Source organism: Maniola hyperantus, chromosome 20, assembly GCF_902806685.2.
Source record: "Maniola hyperantus chromosome 20, iAphHyp1.2, whole genome shotgun sequence".
In the NCBI taxonomy this organism is placed as follows: domain Eukaryota; kingdom Metazoa; phylum Arthropoda; class Insecta; order Lepidoptera; family Nymphalidae; genus Maniola; species Maniola hyperantus.
In genome coordinates, this window is record NC_048555.1 from 13446003 (window position 1) to 13470164 (window position 24162).

General features: G+C 42.4%; 1 protein-coding gene across 1 annotated transcript; it reads left to right on the forward strand.

Moving 5' to 3' along the window:
* Positions 1 to 440: 440 nt before the first annotated feature.
* Taz (tafazzin, phospholipid-lysophospholipid transacylase) lies at positions 441 to 20146 on the forward strand. The gene is made up of 5 exons (XM_069505502.1): positions 441 to 680; positions 4926 to 6077; positions 12960 to 13108; positions 14238 to 14521; positions 18999 to 20146. Exons 1-5 carry the CDS (start codon positions 566 to 568, stop codon positions 19198 to 19200), a joined length of 1902 nt encoding a protein of 633 aa, XP_069361603.1. The 5' UTR covers positions 441 to 565; the 3' UTR covers positions 19201 to 20146.
* Positions 20147 to 24162: the final 4016 nt, after the last annotated feature.

Here is a 24162-nt window from a genome sequence, read left to right on the forward strand (position 1 = left end):
CATAAATGTGTCTACATCTTATAGCTATATTTAGCACTAGATAAGTATAGTATTTGAGCAGGTAAACCTGATAAATTGCAAGTCCATGGCATATAACTAAATGGTTTTTATTATTATTTCTCGATACGGAAACAGGAAATGTTTTCCACTCTCTCATTCAGTTAAAATAAGATAAAACTTACTCGATTTTCGACATTGATTTTCAATATATTCCGTGAAATTGAGGAGATTTTATTTGCTGGCAGTCTTTGTTCTACAACTACGCCCCCTGTCAATGTCATTCAAGTGCCAAAAGAGCCATGTCATATATGTCAATGTCATTTGTGCTGTCAATGTCAAAACGTCAAACGACCAAATGTCAATGTCATTTGTGCTGTCAATGTCAAAACGTCAAACGACCAAATGTCATTGTCATTCGTTCGGCCAAGGATTACGTCTGTGGTGGTCTGTGGCCAAGGTTGCTCAAGATCGGGCGGTGAGCGGACGTAAATTGTATTTTACGCTCAGTTAATCAAAGAAACGATGTTGTTATTGTAGTGTTGATGCGAGTGTGTTGTGCGCGAACATGGCCTACGACATCGGGTGGATCATCCCGCGGCTGCGGAGCCCGGGCCGCCTGTGGAGCTGCGCCAGCACCATCACGGTGGCCGTGGTCGGTTTGTTCAGCAAGTTCATCGTAGGTAGGTCTCATCCACCCAACATCGTAGTGTCCATACAAATCGACAATAATTAGTGCGTAGTTACTGCTAACTTTGGATATGTTTGAAGCCTGGCGAACTGGGAGCCACAGTGGCAAAGCAAAACTCGTTGGTTTATAAATTCTGAACTAGCTGCTTACTGTGCATGTCGTGTAAGTATGTTATGCGACTAAACCCGTTTACTTAGTCAAATCTCATTAAAATTACAAACAAATCACAATAAAACAACAACTTTTTGTTATTTGGAACCCAAAATGTCACACATCAATAAAGGACTGTGTAAAGTCTGATGTTGTTGTACGACAAAAAGAAGAGTCAGAAGTTGATTCAACTTATATCCATACTAAGTATTGTATTATAAACGCAAACTTGTGTCTGCCCCTGTTTGTTATCTTGTCATGACCCATCTGCTTAACCGATTGTGAGGAAATTCAGTGCGTAGATAGATTACATCCCAGAGACAGACATAAGCTGCTTTTTATCCAGAGAATCAAAGCTAGAACACAGACAGTTGTCAGTTATATGTACTGGACGTTTTGAGTTTCAGATGAGAATTGAGCATGTAGCATGTAGCTATATACCTAGTACATACCACTTAGTCACATAACAGTCTCAACTGAGTCACCAGCTGTTTCACTTGCAACAAAGCTATTGCTTTATCACTTGAAAGATAACTAGTGAGGTGTTTTGCACAACTGAAAATGTCTTCTTTGTAATGCGTACAATTTCCTAAATCCCATAAAAAACAGACAAAGTTGCAGGCAATAACTAGTGGTTTATAATATGTACTCACTTATGTGTGTATTGAGTAGGTGTGTAGTTGTGTTAACTCCTATTTGAGCAAGTCCCCCCCTCCCCCAATGTTTAGTTCTGTTACCTATGCAAACATCACTATCCCTATTATAAATGCAAAAGTTTGTTGGTTTGTCCTTCAATCACGTCGCAACGGAGCAACAGATCAGTGTGATATTTTGCATGGGTATAGTCAAAGAGCTGGAGTTACATAGGCTACTTTTATCCCAGAAAGTGAAAGAGTTCCCACAGGATTTTCTTACACGTAAATCCACGCGCCGTAGTCGCCTCAGTCGCGGGCATCGGCTAGTAATGAATAATCTTGCCAGTTATAATGTAAACAACCTTAATTACAAATGAATGTAACAGCCTAAGGTCCACAGTCCACAGCACCGGCAGACAGCAGGAAGGGGCAAAATCATAACATGAATCTAATTTTAACTATCTAAATTTTGATTACAAGTTACAAAAATCAACTAAGAATCAAATTCACTTTGCAATATACCTAGTACTTAATATATTGTGTTAGATATAATGTGTGCAATTCCTGCACTAAAGATTTCACAAAAAAATGTACATACTTTTTCAAAAATTTATACAATAGTCTTCAGAAATGTGCAATTGTGTTATAAATATAAAATGCAAGCAACTAGGTAGGTGTGTGTGTGTGTGTGTGTTACCTACATAGAATTGATTTGAATGAGCAGTTTTTATTATTCATAAATATTCATTGTAGGTATCACATTGCATTTAGCCATGATAGTTTTCCTTTAAAATTGATTATATATATTACTGCTGTGAATTTCTTCACGTTCCTATATACTACCATTTGGCTGATGGGGGGGGGGGGGGGGACGACACACACTTGACTCTAATAAAAATTAGCACTTTAAAACATCATATTTTACAAACGGATCTAGAAAGTACAAATCGAAAAATGATGTTCCCACACCTACAGTATTTTTAAAAGACCTATTAACGATACCCCACACTATAGACGAGAAAAATTCATTTCATCCCCACATTACATGTAGGGGAGCTACCCTAAAAAAAAGATTTATCAAAATTTTATTTCACCACTTTGTCGGCGTGGTTAATATTTATACCCATGCCAAATTACATATTCCTAGCACTAATAGTCTCTGAGATTAACCGAGGACGGACGGACGGACGGACGGACGGACATGGCGCAACTATAAGGGTTCCTTGTTTACTGCGAAACCCTAAAAAGGCCCTGGATGAGTTCAAAACTAGTCGGGCTAATATCGACTACATACGTGAGTAGAGCTAGTTTCTCCTACTTGTAAACTAGTCGGGCTAATATCGACTACATACGTGAGTAGAGCTAGTTTCTCCTACTTGTAAACTAGTCGGGCTAATATCGACTACATACGTTAGTAGAGCTAGTTTCTCCTACTTGTAAACTAGTCGGGCTAATATCGACTACATACGTGAGTAGAGCTAGTTTCTCCTACTTGTAAACTAGTCGGGCTAATATCGACTACATACGTGAGTAGAGCTAGTTTCTCCTACTTGTAAACTAGTCGGGCTAATATCGACTACATACGTGAGTAGAGCTAGTTTCTCCTACTTGTAAACTAGTCGGGCTAATATCGACTACATACGTGAGTAGAGCTAGTTTCTCCTACTTGTAAACTAGTCGGGCTAATATCGACTACATACGTGAGTAGAGCTAGTTTCTCCTACTTGTAAACTAGTCGGGCTAATATCGACTACATACGTGAGTAGAGCTAGTTTCTCCTACTTGTAAACTAGTCGGGCTAATATCGACTACATACGTGAGTAGAGCTAGTTTCTCCTACTTGTAAACTAGTCGGGCTAATATCGACTACATACGTGAGTAGAGCTAGTTTCTCCTACTTGTAAAATTGATGAAGGGTAAGGGGTTAATAAAACTGCCATACCCCTTCCCTTGGCTTCCATAGTAGACTGCATCATCACACTTACCACCAGGTGAGATTGCAGTCCATCAAGGGCTAATACACTAACTAGTACCTCTGGTAACTGTTTAGTGAGGGTCTGTTCACCTTCAAACCCTCTCGACTGGCATTTATTTACAAGGAGCGATCGCTCCCTGACCTTCGTAATTATAATAATGGTATACTTCACATTAAACAGGTCATTAAGTAAATAACTTGTTTTTAAAAACACTGTTTACTTCCTTAGAGGCAATACTTAACATTTTACATTTTAATATTGTAAGTCATTGTAAGAATAATTATACATTTCTACAATGTGTGTAGTGTAGTGTGTAGTGTGTAGTGTTGGTGCAAAGTTGTATTTGCTGAAAGCTAGTGTGAGGTGACCTTCGTCTTCGTTAGTATTGCACATTAGTGTTCATCAGTACACATCTTTTCATTGTTTCAAGGACACTTCATTGTGTCTAATCAATAGCTCAACCGGTAAAGGAGTGGACTGAAAACCGAAAGGTCGTCGGTTCAAACCCCGCCCGTTGCACTATTGTCGTACCTACTCCTAGCACAAGCTTGACGCTTAATTGGAGAGGAAAGGGGAATATTAGTCATTTAAAAATGCCTTTAAAAAAAAAAACACGCAATTCAGTATCTCTACTGTTTCTCAAAGTTCCATTCAGTTTATTTACTGAAAGTAATTAAGAAATAGTTATAGACATCTAAACAATCACCTACTCACTTTAGTATATTCAAAATCCTTTGATCTTTTATCGTTTTGTATTTTATGTCTTTTTTCTTGTACCTTTATTTGTATTTAAATTTATTATTAATCATCTAGTTAGTGTAAGTGGCACTGCCGTTCTAATAAGATATAAAATAAATAAATAAAATAAATAAATAGCTAAGTAAGTAGGTAATGTCTAAATTACCAACCGATCTGAGGCGTGTGCTCCAAGACGTCCATAGGGACATTCCCTCCCACCAAGTGAACGCGAATATTATACAGTTGTAAAGAACGAGTAGCTACGTTGTATAGTATGAAATGTTCAGTTCAGTAGTCTAAGTTTGACAGCTACACTTCAATGTGACATAACCACTTCCTCTGGTTGGCTGCTGTCAGCTCCAGTGCAGTCTAGCGGCAATAATACCACATTCAATAGTAATAATACCTATCGTCCTAAAGCGCCGTCTCCACGGACGAGAGAATCGCGGCGACAGTCTCGCCGGGGGACAGATACAAACTCGCCACAGGTCTGTCTCCATTCTCCACAGGGCAACACTATCGCGGCGATAGTTTGTATCGAATTTAGTCTACGTCTAGTAAATAACGGCGAGACTATCGCCGCGACTCTCTCGTCCATGGAGATGACGTGTAGAATTGTAGATGTCAGCAGTCTCATCTAGTCGCCTGCCACGATCGCCACAACCCATAATACTATAGTTATGGACGAGTAGAAGTTAGTTGGCATGCGGTTAAACAGAGAACCGTTTGGTTCCGCAGAGTTCCTGAACAAGACGACGGTGTACAACAGAGAGGCGCTGCAGCGCGCCGTGCGGCGGCCGCGCGACGTGCCGCTGCTCACCGTGTCCAACCACCACTCGTGCTTCGACGACCCCGGCCTCTGGGGTGAGCCATTGCCGACACTTGTATACCACTGTGCCGGTCGTACAGGACTAGGGAACAAGACGACGGTGTACAACAGAGAGGCGCTGCAGCGCGCCGTGCGGCGGCCGCGCGACGTGCCGCTGCTCACCGTGTCCAACCACCACTCGTGCTTCGACGACCCCGGCCTCTGGGGTGAGCCATTGCCGACACTTGTATACCACTGTGCCGGTCGTACAGGACTAGGGAACAAGACGACGGTGTACAACAGAGAGGCGCTGCAGCGCGCCGTGCGGCGGCCGCGCGACGTGCCGCTGCTCACCGTGTCCAACCACCACTCGTGCTTCGACGACCCCGGCCTCTGGGGTGAGCCATTGCCGACACTTGTATACCACTGTGCCGGTCGTACAGGACTAGGGAACAAGACGACGGTGTACAACAGAGAGGCGCTGCAGCGCGCCGTGCGGCGGCCGCGCGACGTGCCGCTGCTCACCGTGTCCAACCACCACTCGTGCTTCGACGACCCCGGCCTCTGGGGTGAGCCATTGCCGACACTTGTATACCACTGTGCCGGTCGTACAGGACTAGGGAACAAGACGACGGTGTACAACAGAGAGGCGCTGCAGCGCGCCGTGCGGCGGCCGCGCGACGTGCCGCTGCTCACCGTGTCCAACCACCACTCGTGCTTCGACGACCCCGGCCTCTGGGGTGAGCCATTGCCGACACTTGTATACCACTGTGCCGGTCGTACAGGACTAGGGAACAAGACGACGGTGTACAACAGAGAGGCGCTGCAGCGCGCCGTGCGGCGGCCGCGCGACGTGCCGCTGCTCACCGTGTCCAACCACCACTCGTGCTTCGACGACCCCGGCCTCTGGGGTGAGCCATTGCCGACACTTGTATACCACTGTGCCGGTCGTACAGGACTAGGGAACAAGACGACGGTGTACAACAGAGAGGCGCTGCAGCGCGCCGTGCGGCGGCCGCGCGACGTGCCGCTGCTCACCGTGTCCAACCACCACTCGTGCTTCGACGACCCCGGCCTCTGGGGTGAGCCATTGCCGACACTTGTATACCACTGTGCCGGTCGTACAGGACTAGGGAACCAGGGAACTAGAGTATGGGAGCTCTCGGTTTGATCCTGAATCGACATCTGTCAAATGTTCGGTATTTAAGTACTAGGGGTGCATGAAATCAAAGATTCAAAATATAACATAATATACTTAGTTACTATTTATTTATTATGTTTGTGCTATCGACCAATTTTCTTTTTCATGAGGTAAAAAATAATCTACATAACCAGCTTTGAAAAATATAACGTAGGTAGGTAGGTAGGTCACGGAAACATTGGGTATATACCTTGGGTAAAGTGGGTAAAATATAACGTAGGTAGGTAGGTAGGTCACGGAAACATTGGGTATATACCTTGGGTAAAGTGGGTAAAATATAACGTAGGTAGGTAGGTAGGTCACGGAAACATTGGGTAAAAATCTTGGGTAAAGTGGGTAAAATATAACGTAGGTAGGTAGGTAGGTCACGGAAACATTGGGTAAAAACCTTGGGTAAAGTGGGTAAAATATAACGTAGGTAGGTAGGTAGGTCACGGAAACATTGGGTAAAAACTTTGGGTAAAGTGGGTAAAATATAACGTAGGTAGGTAGGTAGGTCACGGAAACATTGGGTAAATACCTTGGGTAAAGTGGGTAAAATATAACGTAGGTAGGTAGGTAGGTCACGGAAACATTGGGTAAATACCTTGGGTAAAGTGGGTAAAATATAACGTAGGTAGGTAGGTAGGTCACGGAAACATTGGGTAAAAACTTTGGGTAAAGTGGGTAAAATATAACGTAGGTAGGTAGGTAGGTCACGGAAACATTGGGTAAAAACCTTGGGTAAAGTGGGTAAAATATAACGTAGGTAGGTAGGTAGGTCACGGAAACATTGGGTAAATACCTTGGGTAAAGTGGGTAAAATATAACGTAGGTAGGTAGGTAGGTCACGGAAACATTGGGTAAATACCTTGGGTAAAGTGGGTAAAATATAACGTAGGTAGGTAGGTAGGTCACGGAAACATTGGGTAAATACCTTGGGTAAAGTGGGTAAAATATAACGTAGGTAGGTAGGTAGGTCACGGAAACTTTGGGTAAATACCTTGGGTAAAGTGGGTAAAATATAACGTAGGTAGGTAGGTAGGTCACGGAAACATTGGGTAAATACCTTGGGTAAAGTGGGTAAAATATAACGTAGGTAGGTAGGTAGGTCACGGAAACATTGCGTAAATACCTTGGGTAAAGTGGGTAAAATATAACGTAGGTAGGTAGGTAGGTCACGGAAACTTTGGGTAAATACCTTGGGTAAAGTGGGTAAAATATAACGTAGGTAGGTAGGTAGGTCACGGAAACATTGGGTAAATACCTTGGGTAAAGTGGGTAAAACCTAAGGACTTGTTTTAAATTCTATAGCGTAGTTAGACACTAGTAAATGATAAGTGAACATATTGTGATATTAGACTAATGACTATACTGTTTAGACTCTTTATAGTATAGGCAGGTTAACCAATCGACTAGTTTGAACTGGAACTTAATTTGATAAGAGCTACTTCATTAGCTAGATAAGATAACCTTCATATCGTTAGATTAACACCCGCGTCCACCAAACTTTAATTATAATCCGATATAATCGCGTACTGTCAAATAAGTATTAGGCTAGGTCCATATATTTCATTTCGGTGTCCCGAAGCGAAGACCCGTAGAGTCGTGACATTCTAGTGGTCCGTCCGCCTCCTATTCCGGAGGTTGAGGGCATATACTGATGCTGATGCCCATTAAAAATGAAAGAATATATTTTTTTAAATTTTAATGTTTAAGTATCTCATTTTAGTATTTGTTGTTCAAGTAGGTACAGGATATAATTAAAATACACAAGTTTCAGTTTCTAATATATGCCGTTTTTGACATATTATATCGAATTCAATTTCCACTTTAAAGCCCCCCATTTCGTGTGAAAGTCCTCGTGAAATAAAGCCTTTTACCTATACTGTTTATGCAATATTCGGCTGAAGGCCATCAGTTTACATAATATTATTATGTTTTTGAAGTAATTACGTAATAATTCAGAAGTTATAAAGCTCTGAAATCTCAGAGAGGTCGCTTCGCTCCAGTCCGACCAGTCCGCCAATAAATTCTGCCAATCCGCGTAGGAGACGATTCCGTCGCACGATGTGTGTGTTCCATGCTTTAGTGATGTAACGCTGTGACTGGTGGGCACTAGTGGTCGCCGCTCGCCACGCGTGTCCACTGCAGCTGACTAGGAGCGTGTGCGTGTGACGGTGTGACGGTGTGACCTCACAGACCTGTCTGCCGAGTACCGCCGCGCGCCGTCAGTGACACTGTCGGAAGCCGCGGGGGAGGCGGGGAGGCGGGGAGGCGGGGAGGCGCACGTGGCTCACATCAGTTCGCTATAAACGGTTTCACCTCGACAAGGTTGTCACATTGTGTGTACAAGTGAACTCAGAGATTTGCAGATAGTGCCGCATGGTTGAATTGTGCTGTATATCAAGTAGACTACAAATATTATTCACCGAAGTTCAAAAAGCCCATGCAGTCCCAATTGACACCTAATTACACCTAATTGACACCTAATTACACCTAATTGACACCTAATTACACCTAATTGACACCTAATTACACCTAAATGATGCACAGCTTTCAAGATCTGAGGAGTTCATGAGATTTACCTTTTACCTAATCTAGTTTATTGGGTTATCTTATATTTTACAATAGTATAGGAAATAAAGCATAAATATCATACGTTTTTAAAAATTTTGTCTGTGTGTCTGTCTGTTTGAATAGGCTAATATCTTCGGAACGGCTGAACCTATTTTGACGGGACTTTCACGAATCTAAAATTATTATTGTAAATATGTATGTAATGTCTGATAATAAAGATTACCATTATTATCCATCCATACTAATATTATAAATGCGAACGTGTGTCTGTCTGTCTGTCTGTCTGCTAGCTTTTCACGGTCCAACCGTTCAACCGATTTTGATGAAATTTGGTATAGAGTTAGCTTATATCCCGGGGAAGGACATAGGCTAGGCTTTTTATCCCGGAAAGTTGAAGAGTTCCCACGGGATTTCAAATATCTGAATCCACGTGGACGAAGTCGCGGCCATCCTCTAGTTATTATATAATATACATCTACAGATTTTATATTTGGCGAAGTTTCATAAAAATCAATTAAGTGAATCCCAAAATCTTAGGTGGTTGGTCCGAACTATTTAATACAAAGTTATGTTATAAAGACAAATATTCAATATCGATATATTCCGGTAGTGTGACCTAAATGTGAGTCAGTTGTGAGGTGTAGCGATATGGTCCGTGACCCCTTATCGCCGTCTGCCACTGGCTGAGAGTGCGCTTGCTCGTCGCCCCTCGTCCTCGTGTCGCGCACTGATAGCGCAGCACGCGTCACGCTCGCTCATGGTTCGGGATTCGGCGAATGAATCGCGATATCCCGAATCATTTGGCAAATTCCGATAGTGGATAGTTGAGGCGAAACATCAGACGCATCTGTTAGCGCACTTATAATTATTAATTATCTCTGACAAAAGTCACGTGATGTGTTGCATCACCATCTTGAATCGATTGGTATAAAGGCGAGTGTTTGATGATTCTTAAGGCAGTCTGTGTTCGACCACAGACTCATTCGACTATTAAATGCTTTTGTATTTAGGTCGCATTTCTGATTGAGTGGTTTCAATAGCAATTGTGCCCTAATCAAGTTAATATTGCAGTAAGGTTATTATGAAAGGCAAAACTCTCGATATACCGCTGTGTGTCGTGATTAATATTTAACTTCACTTCTGGTATGTTTAAATATCAGAAGTGGGACGGTACCTAATTGCCTACCCGCTTTTGGTTCATCTGACCGAAATTAGAATCAGTTCAAAATAAAGTGTTTCAACTTGATTTTATTTAAAGTTGCGTAGTAGTTTTGCGTTTTGTGTATTCTGTGTTAGTGTTGTGATTGAATGTCCGAACAATCGCATTGTAGTATACGGTAACGTGATTTAGTTAATTTTGGTGAAAATAATTAGACGTAGCATCTCGGAATTCACTACCGACGTGACGTGACTAGTGCTGTCGTTTAAGGTACCAGTAGAATGTAGATGGTACGCGTGTTGGCCGATAGCTAGTTCATACACATCGCTTAAAATGAAGGTTTGTTAAAGTATTTCGATGTTAAACATAAATCGACTTATTACTTTTATGTGACAGAAAGACGGACTCGACAGTCGGTTAAAGAAATTTCATATGTACCTAGAAGTAATTATTTTCAAATTACCCACAAGTTTTGACTAGTTATGAAAACAAGTTTAAGTTTTGACGCAAAATAAAAGTAATTAATGTGTGTTTAGAGTGACTAAACAATAGTCGAGTCGCGTGGTAATTCTAAAGTTAACTTTTGTCACGAGGTGACAAATAAAAGTCGGTGATATTCCCACTGCAGTCATACAGACGGTACCCGTAATATTTGTTTGATAGTGGATCAAGTTAAGTTTTGATCTGCAAAAGTTTACGAAATTAAAGATTGAAATGAATATCTCTGGTTAGAATTTTCTTGTTTAATGTGATCGCTTCAACATGGCGGATAGTATTAGAGGAGTTGGTTTACCAATGACCAGACTGCAACAGATATCCATGCTGTTAGTGAACGCTGTTGTAGTGTTGGGATTGATTCTGCGGACTGCCGCAGGCATTCATTGTGAATGCTGTCGTAGTGTGAGAATTGGTTATCCAAACCGCAACAGGTATCCATGCTATGAATGTTGTTGTGGTGACTGGTGATACACGGCTAGAATGATACTGTATGAACATCATCTAGAACTCGTGTATCGACATATTGTGGAACTTTATTAAGTGTGTCTAATTCGTGTAAATGTTTTCAGCTCTTCATTAGACCACTACGCTGTCCGAGGGCGAAAGCGTTTGCAGGACGGCCGATTGTTAGCGCACTTATAATAATTAATTATCTCTGACAAAAGTCACGTGATGTGTTGCATCACCATCTTGAGGCGAGTGTTTGATGATTCTTAAGGCAGTCTGTGTTCGACCACAGACTCATTCGACTATTAAATGCTTTTGTATTTAGGTCGCATTTCTGATTGAGTGGTTTCAATAGCAATTGTGCCCTAATCAAGTTAATATTGCAGCAAGGCTATTATGAAAGGCAAAACTCTCGATATACCGCTGTGTGTCGTGGTTAATATTTAACTTCACTTCTGGTATGTTTATACATCGTTGTCTTTTGTCACAAAGCTGGCATGTTCCCGACTTTACAATCAGGCTCGATACTTACTATTCTCAACTGTTATTGACATACATTACAAAAGTCGCAACATTAATCGGCCGTCTACATTCGATGCGTGTGCGTCGCTCGCTACTCGCTACTCGCTACTCGCTACTCGCTACTCGCTACTCGCTACTCGCGACTCGAAACCTCGAATTAAATACCGGATTTCAAGTTGACCGTAATTAAGGTCGCTCACTATCAATACTTACTGCGAAATGTTTGTCGCAAATTATGAATATTTTCGCACGATACAACCAGGAAGGTGATTGTACTTATTTAAACTTTGAAGGTTACTTCCTTTCGTATGAACTAAATTAAGTTAGTGACAGAATCACCTTAAGTAGGCAGGTCTTTACTTAAAACGAAATTATTGTTGCGAGCCATATTAAACTTGGCACAGTGAAACGAATTTTAATTCGTTTCACTGTGCCAAGTTGACTATCACAAGTACCAAAAATGTCTTCGAAGCTTGTTTGACGGCGAGACCACGTCGGTTGTCAATAGTGCCCCACTGCCCAACGGGGACTCATCTGCATGAATGTACGTACCTACCTAGGTACTTAGTTGATTTTTTATTTAAAAAGAATATTAGCCAAGTTAATTGGCGTCCACGTGTGTGAGGAATAACTTGTTGCCATAATATGTTATCTTTGTATCGTAATAATTACGAGACGGTTGTTATATACTTTCGCATTATGAATACGTCCGCGAGCTCTTGATATTTTAGATTAAGGGGGCTAATTGCGTCGTCGTGGATTTTAATCTTTGGATGACGCCCCCTTAAGGAGTCGCGTAATTTATATAAACTAACTAGCGTAGTAAAGGAGTATATTGTAGTGAAGAGTGCATCAAGAAAGTGCTATAGTGTATTTTTGAGTGCCGGGTGACCTGTTTTATACAATTGCCCCATGGGGACAATTGATCTCTCCGCGTCAGAGCGCTCCGACTTGACACGGAGCTCCATTGGAACGCACCCTCGAAGATCCGCGGTGCCCCGAAGAAATTTGTCCCGATGGCCCCATTGGGACATTGGGGGTTTTGTAGCTCCCAGCCCTGGCACAGCTGATTGGATGGAGGCTGAGCGTCCTCTCGCCTCCCGCCGTCGTAGGCTCAGCTCAATACACCCACATTTACACTTCAACTGTCACTCACTTACACTACCAACACATACGAGCTGGTGGACTCTTTAGAAGACTCAAGACCTACAAGACGGTAAGAGCTAGCAGTAAATACGACAATAGTGCAACGGTTGGAATTTGAACCGGCGACTTTTCGGTTTTCAGTCCGCTCCTTTAACCGTTGAACTATCGATTGCGCTAAGATTTTAGATTGTTCTATTTGTGATCTGTATCGAATACAATCGAATATTGTCCTGAAGGGATGGTTGACGTAACCGACCGACGTAACGTCGCCAGTTTGTCGGATAGACACAGGAGAGTGTGCTAGCGGCTAGGAACTTCATAATCTTGTTCCTCCTTCACCATTCTAGCACAGCACGCTGGCACTCTTACGTGGTCGATTGCTCAACCGTTCTGATACGAACCGGTGACATGTGGCCGTGTTGTTGTCTTCAGGCGTGCTGGACACGGGCACGCTGGTGCGCGGCGCGCGCATGCGCTGGTCGCTGGCGGCGCACGACATCTGCTTCACCAACGCGCTGCACTCCGCCTTCTTCGCGCTCGGCAAGTGCGTGCCCGTCGTGCGCGGCGCCGGCGTCTACCAGGTACCCACTTGTAGTTGTAACTATCATGAAGTGCAGGGAGGGATTCACAGGCACAAAAAACTTTACTGATACATACAACTTTTCACCTTAGTAGCGAAAAAATACAAGATGTAAGAAATATTAATTTTCACGCAACTTTTCTGGAACAAAGTTTAATTCAGAGAAAGCACAATTTTTTTTAATTCTGATGGTGTTGAATTATCACTGCAATCTTAAAACACATTTTAATTAATCAATGACTTAAATCAATAGTTTAAATAACATAAAATAAAGAATTTATGATTGTGAAAAACATTGTATACAACTAATGTTGTATAACCGAACGTTTCCTGTGACAATAAATTGAAGAAATGCCAATCCATAGCGTTGTAAATTCTAAACACTTTCTCACTAGGTGAGCAAACCAATTTTTGCTCACGGATTTTAAGAAGCAAAGGCGCCCTTTTTGAGCTAGTGAGGTGAAAATCAACTAGGTGTTTAACTTTTAATCAGCTGAATGCAATGCTGGCTTGTTTATTTTTGCAGACTTTGACAATTTAGGAATTGATAATTTCTAAATTGTTTCTGGTCTGGTGTAAAGTGTAAAGTGGTGACGCTAAGCGATTGAGCGTTCTGGTGCGGTTCCGCGTACAAACCGATCAGGCTTAATAAAATTGCCAAAGTTCAAAATTAGCCCACCGTCAAAGCTTACGAGTAACTTGTATCGGAATGAAAAATTGCCCACCAACCTCGCCGTTATATAGACCGAAACGCGGGAGGGCGCCCGTTCGGTACTTGCTCGGTGGCTCTTTCTCGGGGCGCCTTCTTGACTCCCTACAAATTCTTTCTATCCTTTCCTTGTCCCTTTTTGTCTTTCTCCCCTTTCTGGGGCAGACGTACACGCAGATCCCCGCGTGCCCCGCGGTCCGGATCCTTCCTCAAACACCCACTGGTCAACGATCACGGTCCGAGCAGTTCCGCCTCTTGTGCCAGTGGTGCGCGAACTCCCGTAGCTTGCCGAAGTTTCCCGCCGAGGCAACGAGGTCCTGGTTGTAAACTGGACTCTCCTCCTCACGAACGATCCCGGACGGACGAACGGCGGAGGCTTAGTAAAATAATTATAAGATGTGCCGCATGTGTCGGGTTCCAGTCGGCGATGGACTTCTGCGTGGAGCGCCTGCGCGCCGGCGACTGGGTGCACATCTTCCCCGAAGGCCGTGTCAACGTGGACAAGGAGCGCATCCGCTACAAGTGGGGCGTGGGCCGCCTCATCGCCGACAGCGCGGCGCGGGGGCGTGAGCCGCTCGTGCTGCCCGTGTGGCACGAGGGCATGGACCGCGTGCTGCCCAACACGGAGCCCTACCGCCTGCGCGCCGGACACTCGCTGCATCTCGCCGTGGGGGAGCCCATCCGGCTCAACGGGCTGCTCGACAAGTGAGTACAAGTGGGGCGTGGGCCGCCTCATGGCCGACAGCGCGGTCATCCTCCGCCGAGGCCGAGGGACGAAGGGTGCCCAAGACGAAGATAGCATTTTCTCAGCGTTGAATACTCTACTTTTCACACCTCGTGGTACAATAAAATCAAGGCTAAATAAATAAATTAATTTCAGTAATACCGCAATATACCTAACATTTCGGAGATAAAATTTGGAGGGAATTCGCAATAATGTTTTTGAATCCAACCCAATTGTTAGTAGATAAAGCGGCTTGTAACATTTGAAAGCTTTATCATAATGCAGTTACACTTTATTTAATTGATTTATATAAATTTGTTAATGCATTTTCAGCATTAACGAATTGAAATACCTACACGTGGTATAGTAACACGAGTAGCTGCATCCACAGTATAGTGACCTCTATATATGTACAAGTATATGATGTTACATTGACCTATAACGACTGCCTACGTCATCGCTACTACATTCATTGAAGTGCAGTTGTATAAACTATAAGGACGTCCTGTCTAGACAGTATGATTTCGAGGGCTCATCATCGAGATTTGAATTTACAACTCTCGTAATCAAAGTTAATGGTCTAAGAGCCAGCGCGCGCCAGATCTTTTTATAAAAGCCGAAAATTTAAAAAAACTTTCGGCGTATTGTCCCCAACACTGGGAGGAACGTTTGTTCCGATGCATTGCCAGACACAGTATGGCGGCAACCCCCTGCCAGACACTTAGTATGGCGGCAACCCCCTGCCAGACACCTTTAAAGTTTAATAAATTATTAACGTATAAGGGTGTCTGGCGGGGGTTTCCATGACACTAAGTGTCTGGCAATGTATGACATGATTTCTAATACTATTCTGTAGAGAATATAAAAAAATAAACTCTATATTTTGATGTAAGATTTTTACACTTTTTTTTACCTGTTATCTCCGAAAGCCACCATGATCCAAACAAACATCCAAATAAACGTTCCTCCCAGTGTTGGGGACAATACGCAGATAAACTTTCAGCTTTTATAAAATAAGGAAGATCTGACACGCGCTATAACTAAATAATGCGTCAACGAGTCTGGTTTTCAATTTAGGTGTTTATAAAGTTACAATAGTTATAAGCCTAGGTCAAACCACTCAAATAGTTAGTTAGTTGTTCTACAACATATAGCAATGTTCGTTTTTGTCGCGAGTGTCTAGTTTGAATCCCGAGCGAGCGAAGGATTCTTTAATATTTTTAATTATATAAAAGGTGAAGCTTTGGAGAGAGTTTTTCAGGCGCGTAATTTGGGCCTGCTTATGGACTCAGACCTGAGATTTGAAAATCATATAGCCGAGAAAGTTCGCAATTGCTTCTATCGACTGAAGATACTTTACAAAGTTCGTAACTATCTTTCTCAAGAACTGCGTATCCAGTTGGTAGAGGCTCTGGTGCTTTCAAAGCTGAACTATGCAGACACTATATATGGGCCACGGTTGTTATGCAGAACAAAACGTCTCGTTCAACGTGTGCAGAACGCATGTGCACGTTTCAGTTTTGAGGTTCCTCCGCGCAGTCATATTACCCCTTTTCTGAACAATCATAAGTTGTTGAAGATGAGATCAAGGAGGAAGTTACATCTTGCTGGTTTACTTTTTGGTGTGGTTAAACTGAATAAGCCTACGTACCTAGCCGATAAACTTCATTGGGTAGGCGATGGTGAATCTGACCGTTTGCGAAGCTGTCGCCATCAACTTCGTATTCCATTCCATCGCACTGCCGCATTTAGAGGTTCATTTACGTACTCCGCCACTAAATGTTGGAATAATATCCCCCCTCCAATAAGGAATTTAAAAAGTAAATTTTCATTCAAAACTAAATTGAAAAAATTCCTTTTGGATAAACAGGTAGAATTTCAGGATCATGTGGCGGAGTACTCCTTTTTGTAACAAGATTTAGTCATACCATACACATATACATCATAGCCATACCTTATACATGTGCATAGATGTGTCCAATTATATATATGTATATATATATATAAGTAAGTATAATATGTGTGAATTTGTATATATTATTAACATATAGAATAGATAGATTAGATAAGTACAATTGAAATAATTCCGTGGCGCCACCCGAATTAGGGTTCCTACTGAAAACCAGCGCTGTATGTTTTTGTACTTGTGCAAGACATATGGCATTTATGCTGAGTAGGGACCTTTTTTTTCGGGTTGTGCCACACATGACATGGTTTATTCCGGCGCTTCTTCTACTTGAGGTCTTTTGACTTTACTACTCAAGTATAAGAGGCGCCGGGATAACCTAACCTAATAATGGTAATGTGTGGTACAGCCTTAAAAAATAAACGTTTTTCTTTCTTTCTTCTTCTTTCTTTCTAATAGAATAGAGTGATTACTGATTCTAAGTTAGAATCCTGAGCGAGCGAAGGATTCTATAATAGAGTAGCGAGTGATTTTAAGTTAGAATCCTGTGTATGATATTATTCGCGCTCGGAGCGCGATAATGCATTAAAAATAGATCGTGTCAGCGTGTCCTAATTAGTATTTATTGATCCTCGAATCGAATCGAGCTCGTACGACTCGGCCTTTTGCGTCCCCGTGAATCGTTAGGGAAGGCTTTCGTGATAACGTCGTCCGCGCGCGTTGATTCCGAGTGAGAAAAGTGGCGGCCCTTTGCGCCTTTGTGTTGTTATAAATGGCCATATCGGGCAAGCGCAGTTCGAATGCTGCGATTGTGACAACCTATTTTGGAAGGCCCTTCCCCTTGACGCGCCCTTGAAGGCGTGGCCTGGTTGTCTCGAATAATAATTAGTTTGTATGCGTGATATAAGGTTATATGAGTGGTGCTTATTGCGTGGATTGTTGTCTCCCGGCGCGTGACTGCTAAAGACTAAGAACTATTGAACATTTGCATTATTTTGCTTCGTAATAGTTACGAGACCTTTGTTATATGCTTTCGCTTTATGAATACATGCGCGAGTTCTAGATAGTTTAGATTAAGGGGGCAATTTGCTTAATGGACTTACATCTTTGGATGACGCCCCTTTAAGGAGTCGCGTAATTTATATAAACTAACTAGCGTAGTAAAGGAGTATATTGTAGTGAAGAGTGCATCAAGAAGGTGCTATAGTGTAATTTTGAGTGCCGAGTGACCTATTTTATACAATTGCCCCATGGGGACAATTGATCTCTCCGCGTCAGAGAGCTCCGACTTGACACGGAGCTCCATTGGAACGCACCCTCGAAGATCCGCGTTGCCCCGAAGAAGTTTGTCATGGGGATATTGGGGTTTTGTAGCTCCCAGCCACGGCACAGCTGATTAGATGGAGGCTGAGCGTCCTCTCGCCTCCCGCCGTCGTAGGCTCAGCTCAATACACCCACATTTACACTTTAACTGTCACTCACTCACACTACCTACACATACGAGCTGGTCTACTCTTAAGAAGACTCAAGACCTACAAGATGGGAAATGATTTTCCTAGGCATGCCCCTATTTCCCCACCGAGCTATCGATCATCCTATCAATGTGAGTGCGACCCTACCCCTAGCCTGCCCGAGCGAGGTCCTGCTCATAGGCCCCAGGACCCGGGCTCCCCTGTGGGGGCAGGCAGGGGCAGAAACAGATATCAATACTTATCTTAAATATATCTATAAAATATATAAAAAATATATAAATACTTTGGTGTGTGATACAGACCTTCACCTCCACCTCATAGGTAGCGAAATGATAAAGATGTAAGAATAGCATAATTAAGCGTTACATATTCATTGTTTGATTCTAACGGCGTGAAGTGATCAGTAGATTCTGACGGCGTGAAGTGATCAGTAGATTCTGACGGCATGAAGTGATCAGTAGATTGTGACGGCGTGAAGTGATCAGTAGATTCACTCATTTTGTTACTTTGCCGAGTTCAACTTTGATATTTGTCACTGAGATCAGCAACTTTACTTTTTAATTATATCAATTTTTAAAATAACATATTACATCATGATAAACCCATTGCCGACCCACTATTAAGCACGGGTCTCCTCACACAATGTGAAGGGCTATAGTCCACCATGCTGGCCAAGCGTGGGTTGGCAGACTTCATACACGTTTGAGAACATTATGGAGAACTCTCAAGCATGCAGGTTTCCTCACGTGATATTTGATAGCTTACAATGCACATAACTCCGAAATGTTAGAGATGCATGCCTTACAGTGCCACAAGGCTCTCTTGGCACTTGAATGACATTGACGGGGGGGCGCTGTTGGTGAGCAATGGCTTAGAATATTCAAACAAGAACAAAGGGAACATTTGACGGCAACGTTAGTTCCGATTTTCGCCACGTGCCAAGATAGCGTTGTCGCACTGTAGGTGAGCTTTCAGTCTCCCGACTGTTATCTATCGCGAGGCTATCACTGCTCTTACTTATATGTGTATTTCAGATTTTGAGACTATCATTTATATCAAATAAATAAATGTCCTGTGCAGGTTGAAGTCCGCGAACGCGTCGGAGGAGGAGACGCGGCGCGCCATCACCGAGCGCATCCAGCACGAGCTGCTCGAGCTGCGCGACCACACGCACGCGCTCATGCGTCGCGCCGCCAAGCACGCGCACTGCACGCCGCACGCGCCCCACGCGCCCGTCGCCAACGGCAAGGCGCACCACAACCACAAGGAGAAGGACGCGTAGGCGCCACCCGCGCAGTCGTGCCCACTGCCCAGGGTGCAGGGTGCAGGGTGCTGCAGGGTGACGTCACTCCGCCAGAGTTGCGGCTCAGACATACAGATGTCTTGTTTAACTAAAACTTGCCTCAGCTAATTCTCTGAGTGCGGTAAAACAAACTTATAATTTAAGGAACATTCAAAAAGGATTTATTTATTGGACTTGTCTAGTTCCTGAAAATATTACTACATTCCGGCAATGTTGCTTTGAATCAGAAAGTCGGTATTCAGCCAAGTGTTACGTACTTAAGCTTTATGCAGACGATTTGCATTTGGACTGCTCACTGCAAGTCAATTGCGAAACTACAGGCAGTTTTAGTGCAGTTGAAGTAATTGCATTCAAACTGCAGCTTTGCAGTTGTCTGCAATGGATACAGTGCCGTTACTTTTTATTTCTCTAAGATTTCTGTTTCACGTTCTCTTGTTTTTGACACGTCTCTAGCTAAGAATGGCTTCGAAATGCCAAAAAATTGTCATGTCAAAAGTACGGTTCACCTTTAGAATAAGCACTAAAATCTTACTTTTGACATGAAATTTGACACAAAAAGTTAAAATGGCGCGTGAGAAGTTAAATTTTACGCGTTATACGTGGCGCTAGAACTTGCCTAGTTAGAAGAAGGTAAATCGTCTGTATAGACCCTGCCATGGCTGCTGCGGTCGCCTGTCGCCTGTCGCCTGTCGCCGGTCGCCGGTCGCCTGTCGCCTGTCGCCTGACTGCACAAGACTGAACACTTTCCACACTAACTGTGTATAGTTTGTAGCTACGTGTACTTACTCCGTGCGTCCCGGCCCCGGGCTCAGTGCAGAGACAGTGACACTCGGTGTAGTGTCGCGTCACACTAGCAGGACACCAGTGTGACACGCAACACACATTCGATCCCATATACACTCTTCATGAGACTTTTTTGTCTGTCGATAATAGAAAAATTATTATAAAAGAAAAATTCCAAAATTCGACCTATACTCTATCCGCGGAAAAAAAAGTTAGCGTAACGCTCTCTCTGTTACATAATGCTTATATGTTACGTAGCGCTCTCTCTGTTACGTAATCCTTATATGTTACGTAGCGCTCTCTCTGTTACGTAATCCTTATATGTTACGTAAGAATAGAAACAAAAACCTTTATGGGCGTTAACCATTTTGATACACCAACCAATCACAAACATGTTTTCAAAAAATATTCAAAATTCGATTCAAAAATGTTTTCAAAAACTCAAATTAGCGTCTATCATTTGTTAATTCAATTCAATTCAATTCTCTTTATTGCGAATTTGGGTTAGTTTACAGATCTTAAAGGTATTATTAGTGTACGTCCAAAGTCTACTTGTACGTTGCGGCATGCAATGATATATTAATTTAAACTACATTAAAAATAAATACACATTAAAATTTACAGATACCTTAAATATTATTTTGTCCGAGTCATTTCTTATATCTTTTCTGTTATATAATCGTTACGTAATGAGAGTAATAATTTTTTTCCGTTAAGAATTTCAATAATTTTGCTTTAAATGTAGGAACTTCAATTGTGTTTATAATATCTTTGGGTAAATGATTATAAAGTATTGTCCCCGTACAGAAGAGACTTTTTATTATTATTATTTGTTATTGTTGATTATATCACAGAGAGAGAGAGCGCTATACTAACTTATTGCGGCGGATGGAGTATAGGAACGGTTACCCGTAAACCGTAAACCGTAAGCACCTGCTGTGAGGTAAGACTCTCTTGTTTCTGAACACCCTCTCTTAGTGTGAGGCTAAATTTTAGAAATAATTTATATACAAAATCCTCTTTACTTACGGGGTTAAGTTGTTGATATGTGAGTCCGTTTATCATGTTGTATATAATAAACTAATTTTAAGCAATAATTAAATATTTATTGATGCTGGGAACAGCGTTATAACATGGCCTGTGGTCACTTATCATTTCTGTATCAGTGTAATCAGATCTACAGTACGCGGCAGAAAGTAATGTACATCGACCTTTAGAAGGAGATAGCGGATTTTAGAGAGAGAGATCGACAAATCGTCATATAGGTGCGAGTGACAGAGACAGCGCTAAATGTCATTCTAAAGGCCGATGTACATTACTTACTGTACCCGTGTCTGTTACCAACTGAGGCTGGCAGTGCGAGTTGGCATGTCTAATACTTAATGATTTTCAGATAAGAAATTCCTTTTGGCACAATTTACATAATTTATTATCTATTTATACATGAAATATTTCGATTCTGTTTCGATTAAATCGATTTATCAAAGTATTAAAAATAAAATCGATGTATTAATTTGAATTGTTTAAGCGTAAGCGTCGTGTAAGTGTTTTGAGATAATATTCGGAATCGCATATAAAAAGGCTTGTATATGTACAGTACATGTGTATATGTACAGTACATGTGTATATTATGTACATGTCTGATGTACTTAGTTGGATGCGGAAACGAACTTGTACTTGATGGTACTATACTTACTAAGTGTACACTAGAGCCTAGAGGCTCGGTTGTTGTCGTGTCGTATGTCGTGGTGTGTAAAGCGGGCTTATATGGGTATACCTACTGACAGCTATAATATTACATGGCTCTGATAATTACATTTTTATCTGATTAGTATTAAATGGAGAGTAGTGTCCTTTAACAAGGGCATTTTATCAGACCTCGTATTGGGAACGATGTCCTGTCTACAGCCACATTCGTTATTGTGAGTGAAGCCTCGTAACAACACCGTAGGGCATAGCTCTACACCCTATCCGCGAAGTGAAGTTAGTCGCAAGTCGAACGTGACGTCACTGGACACGCACGCTGCCAAGTGCCAGGTATCGGCAAGTTGTGACTTGATGTTGTTATTGTATCAGTGTATTATGTATAGTCAACTGTGTGTCTGTGCGTGTGTGTGCGTGTGTAACAATGTGTTCCTCAACGGTGTGTGTGTGTGTGTGTGTGTGTGTGTCGACGTACGTAGATAGGTGAAACTGTATTTTTCATATGTGTTTCTTTACCGTTTTATTGATATCGATTTTCTACTAACTCGATTTTAACTGTACATAAATAAATAAATAATGTCGGTAATTGTTGAATTATTACAATATTTATATAAGTTATTAGTAACATTAAGCAAACGGGACTTTAGTTTGAATGTAAAGCTGGAGACTGACTTGTAACATTTTGGTGTACCCAATGTATCGAGTTCTTGTATCTCAAACCGAAGACAGACTTGTAACGTAACATTCGCGGCGACTCCACGCGCCTGTCGGTTGTTCGCGAGTTCCCTACGAGTGTTACATTGTCGTGTCGCATGTCGTGTCGCATGTCGTGTCGCATGTCGTGTGACGTGTCATCGCAAGCGTAAGCCGTAAACTTGAAGCTCGAATAGTACATTAGGTACAAACATTCGCTTGACGCTACAAGTCATGTTCCCACTGGGTAGTAACCAGAGAGCTTCTTGAATCTACCCCCCTTCCCCCCTTTCTAAGAGTTTTGTACTGTTTGTAATGAGGGTAGGTAATGAGTTTTTTAACGAGTTTACCTTAGCGCGTGCTGTGGCGTCTCTCGCCTTATCTCGACTGCAACTTTAACTAAACATTTTATATTTCTTAGCAAATTCAAATAAAAAGCACAAATGAATTAGTTTTAAATGTGCTAAAGTGTATTTTGATCTTAAAACTTAAACTATGGCGTAGTTACCTACATACGTCGCAGTTTATATTTTAAGCCGTGTCAAGCTATCTTACTATTTTATCACGGATAACTAACTAATATGAAAAAAGAATATAATTATTTTTTATCAGCACATCTGGCCGCGGTACTAGAAACCCTACTCCCAGCTGCAGTAAGTAGTACGGGAAATAAAAAATCCTGTTACTGCTTCGAATCGTAAATAGAAAAAAATTAAAATCACCAATAGGTTACTTGTGGGTCACTTATAGGTTCAAGTTCCGACAGATTAGATCGAAAGAGATATTTTTGTAAAATATAAACTCCGTCGATGGAAGCGCTGTACATATTTTATATCCTGTATATACATACCGACGTAACTCGCTCGCGGCTCGCCGGTCGCCGGTCGCCGCTCGCCGGTCGCCGGTCGCCGGTCGCCGCTCGCCGGTCGCCGGTCGCCGCTCGCCGGTCGCCGGTCGCCGGTCGCCAGTAAAGTCTGTTCACTAACATAGTGTCGCTACACAACCAGTGTTTATTATTTATTACAATAAACATAAGTATAATAAAGCAGGTATTATATTTTATTCTTAGAATAGAAAACATTTATTTAACAAACAAAGTGAAAATAATATAATAATAGCAAAATAATAAATACGCCTGCGGGTGTAGCGAGTAGCGAGTAGCGAGACGCGAGTAGCGAGACGCGAGTAGCGACACAAATTAGTGAACAGACTTTACCAGTTTTATAATTATAATCCGAGTGTAACTCAAGTTAACTAACGTGGCACGTGCGCCTGTCAGTTGGTTCAGGCTATGTTCATGGGAGCTACCTACCTACTTGGACCAACAAACAATGTTGGCACGCGGCGGCGCTGCGGCGCGGCGGCGCGCAAGTCGCGATACTCGCAGTGTTGTGTCCTTGCTACATCAGTGCGTACTGCGTGTTAACTATGTAGTGGCAGGTGGGGTGGGGGAAACTTACACTCCGCCAATCACAACGTTGTAGCAATGATGGCTTTGTATCAAGTTGGTTGCGATGCGTCGTTGCAGCAACGACACTATGAACTCCGCCAATCACAACGTTGAAGCAATGATGGCTTTGTATCAAGTTGGTTGCGATGCGTCGTTGCAGCAACGACACTATGAACTCCGCCAATCACAACGTTGAAGCAATGATGGCTTTGTATCAAGTTGGTTGCGATGCGTCGTTGCAGCAACGACACTATGAACTCCGCCAATCACAACGTTGAAGCAATGATGGCTTTGTATCAAGTTGGTTGCGA